The 12,593-nt window shown below is 45.4% G+C and overlaps 1 protein-coding gene across 3 annotated transcripts in view; it reads left to right on the top strand.

The window, feature by feature from the left end:
- TYR (tyrosinase) overlaps positions 1–12,593 on the top strand; it is a 57,032-nt gene that overhangs the window by 23,051 nt on the left and 21,388 nt on the right. For all 3 annotated transcript variants that reach the window (XM_044442369.1, XM_044442368.1, XM_044442370.1), the window contains exon 3: positions 10,661–10,808. In XM_044442369.1, coding sequence (XP_044298304.1) covers positions 10,661–10,808 — 148 coding nt within the window. The remainder of the gene's footprint in view (positions 1–10,660; positions 10,809–12,593) is intronic.

Below are 12,593 nucleotides of genomic sequence, written 5' to 3'. Positions count from 1 at the left end.
ATCATAGATGCTTCCTTGGTTGTCTTGCAAGAAAAGTGAGATATAAATATAACCAGTACATAACTATTGGAGTTGAACTATTGGAACTATTATAAGCTGCTTCTTTTTTGTTGACAAGCTCTGTAACAGCTGCATGGCCAGCAGATACATCTGCAATATGGGGGAGAGCTGTAGCTGCTGTGTCCAGATGGGTGAGAATTTCAGCTCCATTCATTTTTGACAAGAAATGACCCAGTTCAGCATATCTGGGAAGGAAAGAACTTGCGATTTCCCCATTCTGTATGCAGGAGAAAGTGAACCTGACAGATCCACCCACCCAGGGGGACCAACCCACAAATTCCCCCAATCCCGTTCCTGCTTTTCTGTCTTTCTTTTCTTTGGTTTTCTTACTGTACCTTCCCTGACTAAACCACTTTATTGGTTCACAACTTATAAGGTGAACAGGCAGGTCTGTGCACAGACATCTGGGAAAGTTATGATAAAAGACTGTATTTTAAGGCATTTGTGTGAAATAGCTATATTCTCCTTTTCACATTATCAGAAATGTCTACCAGCTGCCAACAGTGTCCTTTTAATGTCTATAGAACTCTGCAGGATTTCATTTGGTGGGCTTCGTGGGCTATAATGGAACTCCATTCTCTTGATGCAAGTGAAATCAGGATGCCTCCATGTACTAATTCACTGAGGTACACCAATCCCTGCAATTAATGCATCACCATGTCCCTTACTCATTGTTCCCCCTGTATTCTTTGTGTATTTCCCACAGTGGCATGGTTCCTTTTGCCTGGGAACATGAGTGAGTCTCTAGATTGTTTTAATTTGGGAAAAAACCCCACAATGATGTGCCTGCAGAGAACCTAGCACCCGTCATGCTCATGAAACCAAGAGAAAAGGAAGAGACTGAACGGCACAGGAAAGGTTGTGGCACAGGTGGATCTGTAGAGATGTGGCTATTGAATGGTGTGTCTTCCCAGGCAAATGAAGGGACCAGGTGGCCTTTTGGATCTCTTCCAGTTTAAACTTCATAGGAAAATATGGTTTCCTCTTCCAATAATAGTTCAGAGAGATCCCAGAGCTTGTGTACTTCCCACTTGCCTCAACTCCTCCTCTCCAGAAAAGGAGATTTAATACATCTATCAGGTTTGGGAGGAACTATTGTTTCTATTCCATTTGAATGCCAGGAATAGTGGTTTAAACAAATCACAAATGATGATAACAAACCAGGATAAAACCATGCATTCTAGTCTTGGTTTGTTGACTCTGGCAAGTTTCTTGCACACTGCAAGCAGAAGTGCTAAACTTCCTTCCCTCAAGTGCAAGGAAGAAAGAGCAGAGCAGGAAAGCCACATCCGTGCATCACTTCTGAACTGAGCCACTTTCTATGGTGGTGTTTGTGATTACGATTATCCATCACCATCAGCCTCCTTACCATCAGAGGCATAAACACTGAAGTAGACAGACTTGTAGTCCATTCCCACAGGACCAAAGGGAAACAATGCGTGTGCATGTGTAAACACACACAAAACACAACGAAGCAACCAACCAACCAAACAAAAACCAACCGTTGCAACCATACATATAGCAATTTAGGAGTTCTGCAGTGCTAAGCAGAAACTCTCTCTTTGTTGCACCCGCCAGGCCCCTGTATGTCTCCCCCCGCCACCCCTTTTAATCAAGCTTTGAGCAACAAATACTACAATCAATGCATTGTGCCTCCAGCTATTCAGAGTTTAAGTGCTCTTTACCACTTTCTTCCACTGATTCAGGGAAGTGGAGTGCTCAGCAGTTGCTGGGTCAGATGCCTTCGAGAGGGGAAGAGAGTGCGAGAGGCTGCATTGATGTGCTCTGTATTTGCGAAGATCAGTCGAAATGACAGTATTTTGACCAGCACAATGCTGCTCACAGAACTGACTGGCACCTATTTCTGCTTTGATGGTAGCAGTGGGTGGCAGCCGTGGGGTCGGGAGCATCTCCAAGAGGGCACGAGGCTTGCATATTTAATATAAATGGTTTTTCAGGAGCAGTTGCTCTGGGACACATAAATGCCTTAATGCAACCTGATTTTTTGGAAGAACCTTATTTTTTGGTCTCCTTATTTATTAGGTTGCCATTCCAGACTTTGCCCAATTTTCAACCTTGTCTTTTTGGTTCTGATTTGTTCATCTGATGGATGAACAAAATGTTATGTAAAGATGCATGTAACAGAGTCCAGAAGGCTGCATTGGTAGGAAGAAGCTACTTTGCAGAGAAGAAGGAGCACCTTTTTTCCCCCCAGCTGCAATCCGTGTTCCTCTGCCAGCCACTGCATTCCCACCTGCCAGTGGAATATCAGGTGCATGACTATAAGGGTAAATCTGCATAGGGTTGGGATGAACCTGGTCAGCACCTGCCCCTCCAAGCATCTGGGGGCCTCCTCAACCTTGGGCAAGTTGCTCTTAATAAGCTGCCTCCGTCAGTGGAGCTACCTTCTGGCCACCAGCTGCTTCTGGCCCTCATCTTCTTTCTCCTCATTGCTACCACTCACTTGTTTGACCAGCAGAGCAGCAGTGAACAAGTTGGCAGAAACATCTCTGGTTCTCGCTCCCCCTGCTTCTATTATGAGGGCCAGAGTGAGAGGGAAGTGAGGGAGCAGGTTGTGAGGCCAGGGAGGCTGTTAACGCTGTGGAGATCCTTGTCCCGTGCAGCTTTTCTCTTGAGCTTTATGGGAGCGATCCATGATGTTGAGCTCCCTGCCCAAAATCATTGCCATCCCAGGTATCACCTATGAAACACAAAAGCAAGGTCGCAATGGAAAAGAAGGGCCACTGACAACACTCTCTAATGGAGAAGCAGAGGAGCAATTCAGAGAGGTCATGTCAACGGGCCCCTGCTGGGGTGTGGGCCCTTGCTAAGGGCCCCGTGGTGCTAACCCTTGGCACCAGTCCTGCTCCATCATGACTAGTGATGACCAATAGAAATGTCCCCTGTGCATGCTGGTCTTGCTGCTTCTAACCAAGATATCCTTAAATTGCAGGCAGCATAGTTAGCTGTGCAGCTTGCTGTCTTAGCTCTGTTTGGCTGGATGCTATTAAAACATCAACAGCTTGAGGCACTTCGGCATTCAACAAGGTGTCTACCTTCTGCACGTCATTGCTCAGCACAAAGATACCTCCAAAGGTTGTCGGAGACTTTCCTCCCTCCCAGCTTTCGCAGCTAGCTAAAAATCCCAACTTTTTTGTTAGATCCTGTTCTGAGCTGTAAATTCCTGTTCCTTCTTTGCCACAATAAGAGCTGTGTCCATCTTTCGATTCTGTGCAGGCACAGAAACTATGCACTGGAGCTGGAGGTAGTTCTCTGAGAATTTCAGCCTTTATCATTAGTGTTACTTTTTCAAAGCGAGCTCCTAGCCTTTAGCATTGCAAAGATTAGTTTGAGGACAGGATGGGCCATAATGAGATTTCAGTGGTAAGTCTCAGAACAAACTGGAAGCTGTTAGGATAGGAGGCTGTGCTTTTAAAAGCTTGCCCAGGGTACATTTCAGCTCTGTCCAAACAAAGCAGGATTAATAGGTGGAGTGGGACAGATTTCAGCCAATTATCTTCCTCTCCTAACAAGCAGGAGAGGCAGAGACTAAGTCCACCTGGATTCAACAGACAGAAGTGGTATCTTGTACCTCCCTGTCTTATCACCTCCCTGAACCTTCAGTTCCTGTTCCAAAGATAGTCTCCTATCTTCAGGGTCTCAGCCACCATGAAAAGACTTACCTTGGCTGAGATCATGGAGAGGGACCTGGGGAGACCTCAGAAGGCTTTCCCAAGACTTCAGCAGAGGATCCTGCTTTTCCTACAGCTAACCAGACATCTGCAGACTATAGAATTGTGCTCTTGTTCTGTATACTTGGTACAAATTCCATAATTTAGCTTTACTTTTTGTGAATGTTGCAGAATACCTCTTTTCTATAACAGTGGTTGCAAATCTTGCCCCTTTTTGGGCAATACCACATTAGACCAGGAATAAAGCCCCTTGAGGGTGGACACTGTCCTGGTGACCTAATATTTTTGTCTGGTCATCGCAGCTGCAGAGTTCAAGTTTTTCTTTGTTACTTTTTATTTTTTAGCAAAGAATATGCACAGCTGGGGTTCTTTTCTGCCTTCTGCTATTTCCCATGCCCCCTGCATGTGATCATATGAATAATAATTAATTGACACCTAGTGAAAAGACTCCAAACTGTACTTAAAAGTCACATGGACTTATGGCTGCTGCCAACATTATATTCGTTTTGATGCCAGTTCCAAACCTATTTGCTCTCCCTACGAGGACTTTTAAATAGCTTTACTAAAACTGCTGGAGGTGAGCCATCTAATGTAGTTCCTGCTCTTGATTACTGTGCTCAGTGTTGTTGTATCATTTAAAACAATGATATATCGTATTATATTTTACTATATTTGATACTTAAATTGTATTGTATTTTATATTAAATTGTAGGTTATTATGCAGGCTTTAACAGGTGATGTGCTTGGCCTTTGGGCTGCTTAGATTCCCACCAATTTCTGCATCAAAAGCTGCTATTAAAAGTACCAGAGCAGACAATGTTCCCTTTCACACACATTTGCTTCCTTGCCTGCTGGCACTCACATCCTGAGATGCACCAAGCACATCTTTCAGAAACCTCTTGCTCTTTGGCGCTTGTTGCCCACAACTATTGGAAGAATGATCTTGGCAAACAGCACATGATGGAAGAATCAGGCCACAAGTTTCGTCATGTGCTTCTTTTGAGGTAGCAATATGACGTGGGGTATAAAAGTCCAAGGCCTTGTAGTCTGCATCAAGAGGATCATTGTTTCCAAGTCTTGGAAAATGCTTGGACCGGAAACTGTCCACCCATGTTGGCCTTCCAGGCTCCTCTACTCAAGGTAGCCTTGTGTCCTTTTTTACAGAGGACTGCCTTCTGTTTCAAGGACTCTCCTTTCCTGGCAACATGTTTAAAGACAAAGAGCCAGAAGAAATTGCACCTGTCCATGCTTAGCACCTGAGTGCAATTTCCAGCAGTGTCATTCTCCAAAGCCCAGTATCACTAGCAGAGCTTTGCTGAATCTTTCTATTGTGCATCAGTTGTCTAGTACACTGGCACAGCCAGTTGCACAAGGGGTTGCACGACTATTATGCACAATCAGTTGCACACTGGGTCATGCATGCATAATGCACAACTGCTAGCTCCAATGCACTTGCGCAGATGCAGCCTTTGTTGAGTTCTCCTCCTGGGCACAGTCTGGTTGTCTTTCCAGCAATGTAACATCATTTTCACTAACTGAATAACTCATTAGGGTTCTGCACAGAACTGGTGGACCCAAAGGAAATTCCCATCACATGCTTCCATATCCCCACAATAACAACCCTGTGGGGGAGGTAGGGCTGAGAGTCAGTGAGTGGCCCAAGGTCACCCAGTTTGCTGACTGGGACTAGAACCCGGATCATTCAAGTCCCAGTCCAACAGTCTTACCACCACAGCACTCTGGCTCTCAAGATGTACTGGATTTCTGTTTAAATTCTAATACAGTACTTCTAAATTTGCACTTCTATCTGCAAATCAGCATGTGTGCATTTGTACAAACCACTGTTCCCTTGTTTCTGTGATCTGTTGCCTCTTCTTTGGAGATTTCCTGCCTCCTGAAATACAGATGCTTTTAGGAGGTGCTGGAAACAAAACAGCGTTGGGGTCTGCCTGCCCTCCAGAGAGAGGGGATTCCATAGAAAGTATGCCAGCACACCGAAGACTGCTCACCAGGTGGAGCCCGGCTGGGCCAGAGGTCCAGCAGAACCACCCAAACTGTGCCACCTCAGTCACCAGCCAAGTTAGTAATGGAAAAGGTGCCCCTTCATGGACCCAAGTCCTAAGTTGTCCAGAGCTGTTTGCACTAGTCCTAGTGCACCGGATGGGGGTTGGTCAGTGGTAAGGGAGGGCCCGTGGCTGTGTGCATGCAAGAGCTCTTAGGTTCAATCTCCTATGTCTGAGGAAGAGCTAGAAAAATTCCTGCCAGCAACTCTGACGGGTCACTCCCAACCAGTACCCATTTCACACACAGTGGCAAGCCAGAGTGTGGGTTAAGTATGGGTTGTTGATTCCTGGGTTGGGCTTGCTTGCAAATTTATTTATTTATTCATTTATTATTTAAAACTTTTATATACCATCCCACCAACGATGTCTCAGGACGGTTTACAACAGCACCAATCAAATAAGATAAAGAGATAAAAGTAGCACAGCATCCAATAATAAGTATAAAAACCACAAATTGAGACAATTAACAATTAAAATACTGGGGAAATAAAAAGGTTTTCACCTGGCACCAAAAGGGAAAAAGCAGTGGCACCAGGCTCTCTGGGGAGCATATAAACCCATTTTACTGTGGGTCGTTAGCCACGAACTACCCAGAGTTCACAACCCAACAACAACCCCACTACAAACCATAGGTTCTCTTCCCTGGGTTGTTTGTGGTTAGCAACTCAAAATTAAACCGTGGTGCATTCCAGTTAGGTGAGGAGTCTGTGCCCATCGGTCTGTGCGGCTGCTTCGGCAATGGCCCACCACAAACGCCAAGATTGCAGCACATGGCAGCGGTCAAGCGATGAGCCCTGCCTGTCTGCACTGTTCTGAAAGAGAGCCAGCTTCAGGAGAAGCTGCGTTGCCAAAGTGTCGCAGAAGTTTAGCCAGCCAGCAGAAGGAAGACAGAAAAAGAATGATGCAGTCGGCCTTTTCCGTGAGCCCATGCATAACCCTGACTAATTGATACCCAGAGCGCTCCTTCTGAAATCAGATGCCCCTTACTGTCTGTTCAATAACATATGAGCATCCTTGAAGAGGAAGGGGAGGGGAAACATGCTCAATTTGCTGAGACCTTGCCTTTTGCATGTATCAGTCCATGGACCTGCGGTGGATGGTGCAGTGGTACCCAGAGGTTTCTGCTGGAAATGAAAAAGACTAAATACAAGGGTAATAAAGTCAGTATGAAATGCTAGAAGATCCAAGCACAATGCAAGGATTACATCAAGGATGTCACCTTCTTTTCGCAGGCCAGTCATGGTGGGGAGGGACATACTGGCAATCTGGCACCATCTTTATTGCACTTAGGTACCTGTCTCATGCTTTGCTAACAAGTAGCTCTCCTTGAGGGAGAATTCTCAGAAAAATTTAAGGGAGGGCAGGGCAGTTGCCTCCTATGCCCGATCCACAAGGGATGCTGTGGCAAGTCCTATTCCTTCTGAGCCTTTCTGGACTGATGGAGAACTTCCAGTGCGCAGGGCAGAGTTGGTCCACTAGACCAGTTTGCCTGGTCCACAGAGCCTCAGCTGAACTCTCCACTCCCGAAACCCTTCCCCAAGCACTTGAATCCAAGTGGGGGAGAGGGAATCCTCACTGTTGGCACCAGTGCAGAGCTCCGTCCAGCTGGTGGACTGGATGATGGCGTGGGGGGTAGCTTCACCCCTTTATATCGTCCAGCCCATGGAGGGCTCAGTACAGGGTCATGCAGATCCCACCAGGGCCAGACTGTAGCCTTCCAGTCATGATTTGCCACAAAGCTGTCTGGCCAGTGACACTTGAGAGATGCACCATATAAAGTGCATTCATTTTGATCAAGCTCAGAATTGCTCGTGTGCCATTCCCAGCTGTGTTCCGTAATGCACATGAGTACCTCATGAGCAACTGGAATGGGCATGATGACAAAAAGCACTCCTGTTCTAAAGCAAATCATGCCTCATTAGTGGTTAATACTGGGAGTATGCAAAGCTGTTCTCTTATAAAAGAATATGAAATGGTCAATTACAGCAGATTTGAGCTTCGTGCCAAGTTCCAGTGGATGACTGAAAGATCATTTTCTGGCATTCTAGGGTGGCTCTTAGACACTGTTCAGCTGCATCAACGGGTCCAGAATGTGGTTGCACAGCTGTTAACTATTGCTAATCACAGGGCTTGATCCAGTCGCTGAGGCAGTGCTTAGCATCCTCAGGACATGATCCAGCCAGGAGCTATCCACCACCACCAGCATTACCTCTTCCTCCCCTTCTCTCTGTCCCCACAGAGGCTCTCCAGTCCCTGCTGTAGCGAGGTCAGTTTTGTTCTGCCTCAGAACAGAACACAATCACATGTGGAATTTGCTGTCGGAAAAGCATAGAATCTAGGAATCATAGAATACTGGAGTTGGAATGGGCCAGGAAGGCCATCTGGTACATCCCCTTATTTGGTGCAGGGCTCCGGGTTAAACCATCCCTCTAAGATGGCTGTCCAGCTGCATCTTGACTGACTCTAGTGTAGAAGAGTCCACGACCTCTCCAGATCACTGGTTCCATTGTGCCAGAATTCCCAGCTCCTTTCTTCCAGCCATCAATCAGTGGTGTTTTCCCAGATTTTGGGCCTCCCTGTTGGCTCTCCCAAGGCTTAGTTACTGGTAGTACAAGCTCTAAACTGGCATTTGGGGAACCATGGGCCTACCCACCACTGGAAGCCATCTTCTGAGAGCTTCTCCGTTTCATTTGGCTCACAGATTGAAAGTTTAATGTAGGAATTGGATCTACTTCTTCCAAAATACAGCATTCCAAGGTGGGGAGCTCAGGCTCTGAACCTCAACTGGAAGATGAGGATGGGTTAGGGATGTTTAGCAGAAATGTCGGGTCCAGTGAGCTTTGAGAGACACCAAGTGGATGGTGAGAACCTGATTGCCTTTGCTTTGGAGATGGGAAAGACACTGTGGAGCAGGGAGAGCCAGAGGGGGAGGAGTGTGACTTTCTCAGCCCATGGTCCACAGCAAGCCAAATGAGCAGATCAATTAAGTAATAACTGGCATTCCCACCATCCTGTCTGCAAGCAGCATGATCCTCCCTGAGGGTGGAGCTAAATCCACTTGGCATAGAAAGGAGAAGAGGAATTCAGTTTGGAATGACCTCCTGGTAAGGGTAGCAACTAACTGCACAGTCAGAGGGTCTTAACTTGATGAAAGCCACTTAGTAATGACCTTTAAATTACTCTCTCTATATCACAAAGCCAGTCCTGTCTGACCAGCTTTAAGATAATAATGACTGCAATTAGAAGCCTCTTGTCATCACCATCTGCTGGCAAGAGAAAATGAAAGAGGCTGTGAGAGAGAGGTGCTGGCCCACGATGTTCAACATCCCTGTCCCCTGGGATTGGGCATAACAGGGCACTGGATGGTTTCTTGCTCTGATATATTTGCCAGCTTTGTTTAGACAAAGAAAATCTAGAGTAGTTCAGTGGTGGACCCCTGCATTGCATGCTGAAGGTCCGCAGCATCTCTAGGTAGGGCCACGGGAAAAAAACTTGAAGCTCTGGAGAGCCACGTCAAATCAATCCAGGCTAAGCTTGATGGATGATCTAACATGACAGCCAGCTGGTGTTCGGGTGTTGGATTGTTGGACTGCACTGAAGAGATGCAGACTTTAGTTCTTACTTGGCCACCAAGCTCACTGGGAAACAAGGAACAGTCTAGCCAAGCCTCGGTGTCATTGGCTATTTAAAAAGATAGCTGCATATTCTGTTTTTGTGCTGTCTGTTTATATGCTTGCTTTTGTATTATGCAACACACTGTATTTTAAGGTTTCTGATCTTGTACACTGCCCAGGGAGCATTGGCTACTGGTAGTACACAACTGTAATAAGTGAAATGAATGAAGAGATGACCAAGGGGTTCAAGGTCGCATTTTTCAGATTTCTGATGGCAGATTTTAGTTGAAATGAGTGATGAAGTTAGCTTCTTTAAGCTACCAAGATACACAAACATCCAGGCATAAAACGACCAATCTAGCTCTGGATTAAATGCATTATGCAGGGAATTGGGCGAGATAGCCTGCATCGCTGCCATGGTACAGGCACTAGCAACCTCAAGACTGGATCACTGCAATGCATTGTACATGGGGCTGCCCTTAAGGCTGCTCCAGAAGCTGGAGCTAGCACAGAATGCAGCAACTCACCTCTTTTGGAGGCTGTGCTTTTCCAGCATGCAACTCCTTTGCAGAAGGAACGGCAATGGCTGCTTCTTCACTACCAGACCGGGTTTAAGGTTATGGTCCTAGTTTGTAAGCCCTAGCAACCCAGGTTCAAGACACCCAAGAGAGGGCCTTCTCCCTTATTAACCTGGCTGATTGTCAAGGTCATTGGAGAACATTCTCTTGGTGGTCCCATCTGAACCTTTGCCTGATGGAATCCACCAGGAGAAGCGTCTTCCATGTGGTGGCTCTGCTTTTATGGACTCCCCTGCCACTGGAGGCCAGTTGTGCTCTCCAAATGAAGACAGCTTTGTTCTGCGAAGTCCATCATGCTGATCAGCCACAGCTGTAGTCCAGTTTTAATGCATCATTGTTATTATTTTATCTGTTTTACCTTTTTATTGTCCACTGCTTCAGAACGTATCTAGACATGGAGAAGTATACAAATGCTGAAAAATAAGCTGATTGAATTAAATTAGCAAATTAAAGTATCTTCTCCAACTCCATGAGATCTGTGGAGACACTACTGCATAGCAAGGGTGCTGTAAGATATACCAACCACGAAAAGAACCTGGAGCAAGTACTGGTATGGGACTGATGGCATGGGAAAGTTCAGATGTAGAAAGGTGGCTCTTAGGTATCTTGCACCCTCAGTGCTTTTCACTGCTTGATTTCCTCTTCCCTGGCAGGCTTTGCAAACCCAAGTACTGCAATATCAAACTTATCTCAAAGCAGTTTGCATAATGCACTGCACATCTACATGAACGGCTCGATGTCCCAGGTACAAGGATCGGCTAATGATCCCATCTTCATACTGCACCATGCTTTCGTTGACAGGTAAGTCTGATGCTTCCCACTGAAACTGATGCCTTTCATGTGCTTTTTGGGACAAGTAGCTCAGGTACTGGAAGTTTTAAAGATTAATCAAACTAGACTCGATTCTGGCATACAAAACAGATATCTGTCACTGCATTTTCAGCTAACTGACATCAATGCTTTGGTTCTGCTATATTATCCTGAGCACTCCTGCATGAGCAATAGATTCCTCAAAGCTCCATGAATTGAATCTTATGTCCCAATTCACAGAGAGTATTGAGGAATATTATTATTAATAACAACAACAAGAAGAAGAATATTTCCAGCTCCTACACTCCTGTGAAGCTCTCTTCTGCCAGCATCTGAGGCCAAACTTTATGTGGCTTGAAATTCACTTCTTTATGCTGGGTGAATCATTGCAGAAATGACAACAGATGTGGAAAGAATGTCAGTCAGGCTCTGCAGAAGATGAAGAGGGATCTGAATCCATTTCCTCTGCTACGGACCTGATCAAGAATCTTTCTAATGAGCTGCAGGGCTTTTCCTCTGGATGCCAACTGCAGTGCAGGGAGGAAAGATTTAGAGTCACTTGTTGCTTGACCAATGTGCAGTGGTCGTTCTGTAGCTGGTGGCCTATATTGAAATGAATGGACAATTTAAAATATAGGCCATTTTGTAACCTTTGCAATGCATGCAATTTGCCATTAGGTGTCATGATAGAGAACAGTGGGATTATGTAACAGCAGCTTTTCATTCACTTTCTGTCTTGGAAGGTTAGCTCTCTGCAGTTTTATGGAACTTTGCTGCATTTATTTATTGATTATTTATTTATTACAAACATTTATATCCCATCCTTCCATGCAAGCGCTCAGGACCACTTACATAGTATAAAATAGTATATTAGTTTAAAATACAATAATAAAACCACAATTGTTAAAAACATATAGAACTGGACATTATAAACTAAAAGAAAAGGAAGGGAAAAATAGAAAATGCGACTGTGAGAACAGAAAAAAAAATCTTAAAACATCTTAAACCCTTGATTATTAAAATGATGGTTGGATAAAAAGGTCTTTACCTGGCACAGGAAGGAGTATAAAGTGGCCCCAGGCAGACCTCTGGGCACCACTGCAGATAAGGCCCTCCTCTTGAAGGATACCCCCCCGTACCGCCTTCAAAGAGGGTTCCCAGAGTGAGGACTCCCCCGCCGATCTTAAGGGGCATGAGGGCATATGGGGAGGAGGCAATCATTCAGGTTTTCTGGACCTAAGCCATTTAGGGCTTTATAGGTTAATACCAGCACCTTGAATTGGGCCTGGACTTCAATTGGGAGCCAGTGTAACTGACAGAGGACCAGCGTTATATGACAATAATGACCGCCCCTGACAGCAACCTGGCAGCTCTATTTTGTACCAATTGAAGTACCCAGACCATTTTCAAGGGCAGCCCCATGTAGAGAGAGACATGCTTAGAGAGTGGAGAAACAAAAAACAGAGATTGCCTTGCTTCTGCACGAAGGCGCTGACTCCTGTTTGGGACATGGGAATTCCTGTACCATCATAGACTAAGTTTGTATGCTAGCTGTTAGCAACATTCAAAATGAAAGTCCAGTTAGCACGCCATTGCTTTCTAGGCCTTATTCTTTGCTTGTCCATCTGCAGAAAGTTTGTTGCTCTTGTTTAAAAATTAGCTTGCTTAAATACCCTTGACTTTTTTGCCTGAGGGCACTACTACAGCTGGTCTTCAAACTGCTGTGTGACTTTATAGAAATTAAAAGGTGACTGGGAGAAATTGGATGGCCACAGG

The sequence above is a fragment of the Varanus komodoensis genome, unplaced genomic scaffold (genome assembly GCF_004798865.1).
Source record: "Varanus komodoensis strain SLA01 unplaced genomic scaffold, ASM479886v1 scaffold4, whole genome shotgun sequence".
NCBI classification, from domain to species: Eukaryota; Metazoa; Chordata; class Lepidosauria; order Squamata; family Varanidae; genus Varanus; species Varanus komodoensis.
Note: the sequence above shows the minus strand (reverse complement) of the source record. Positions and strands in the feature narration are given on the sequence as shown.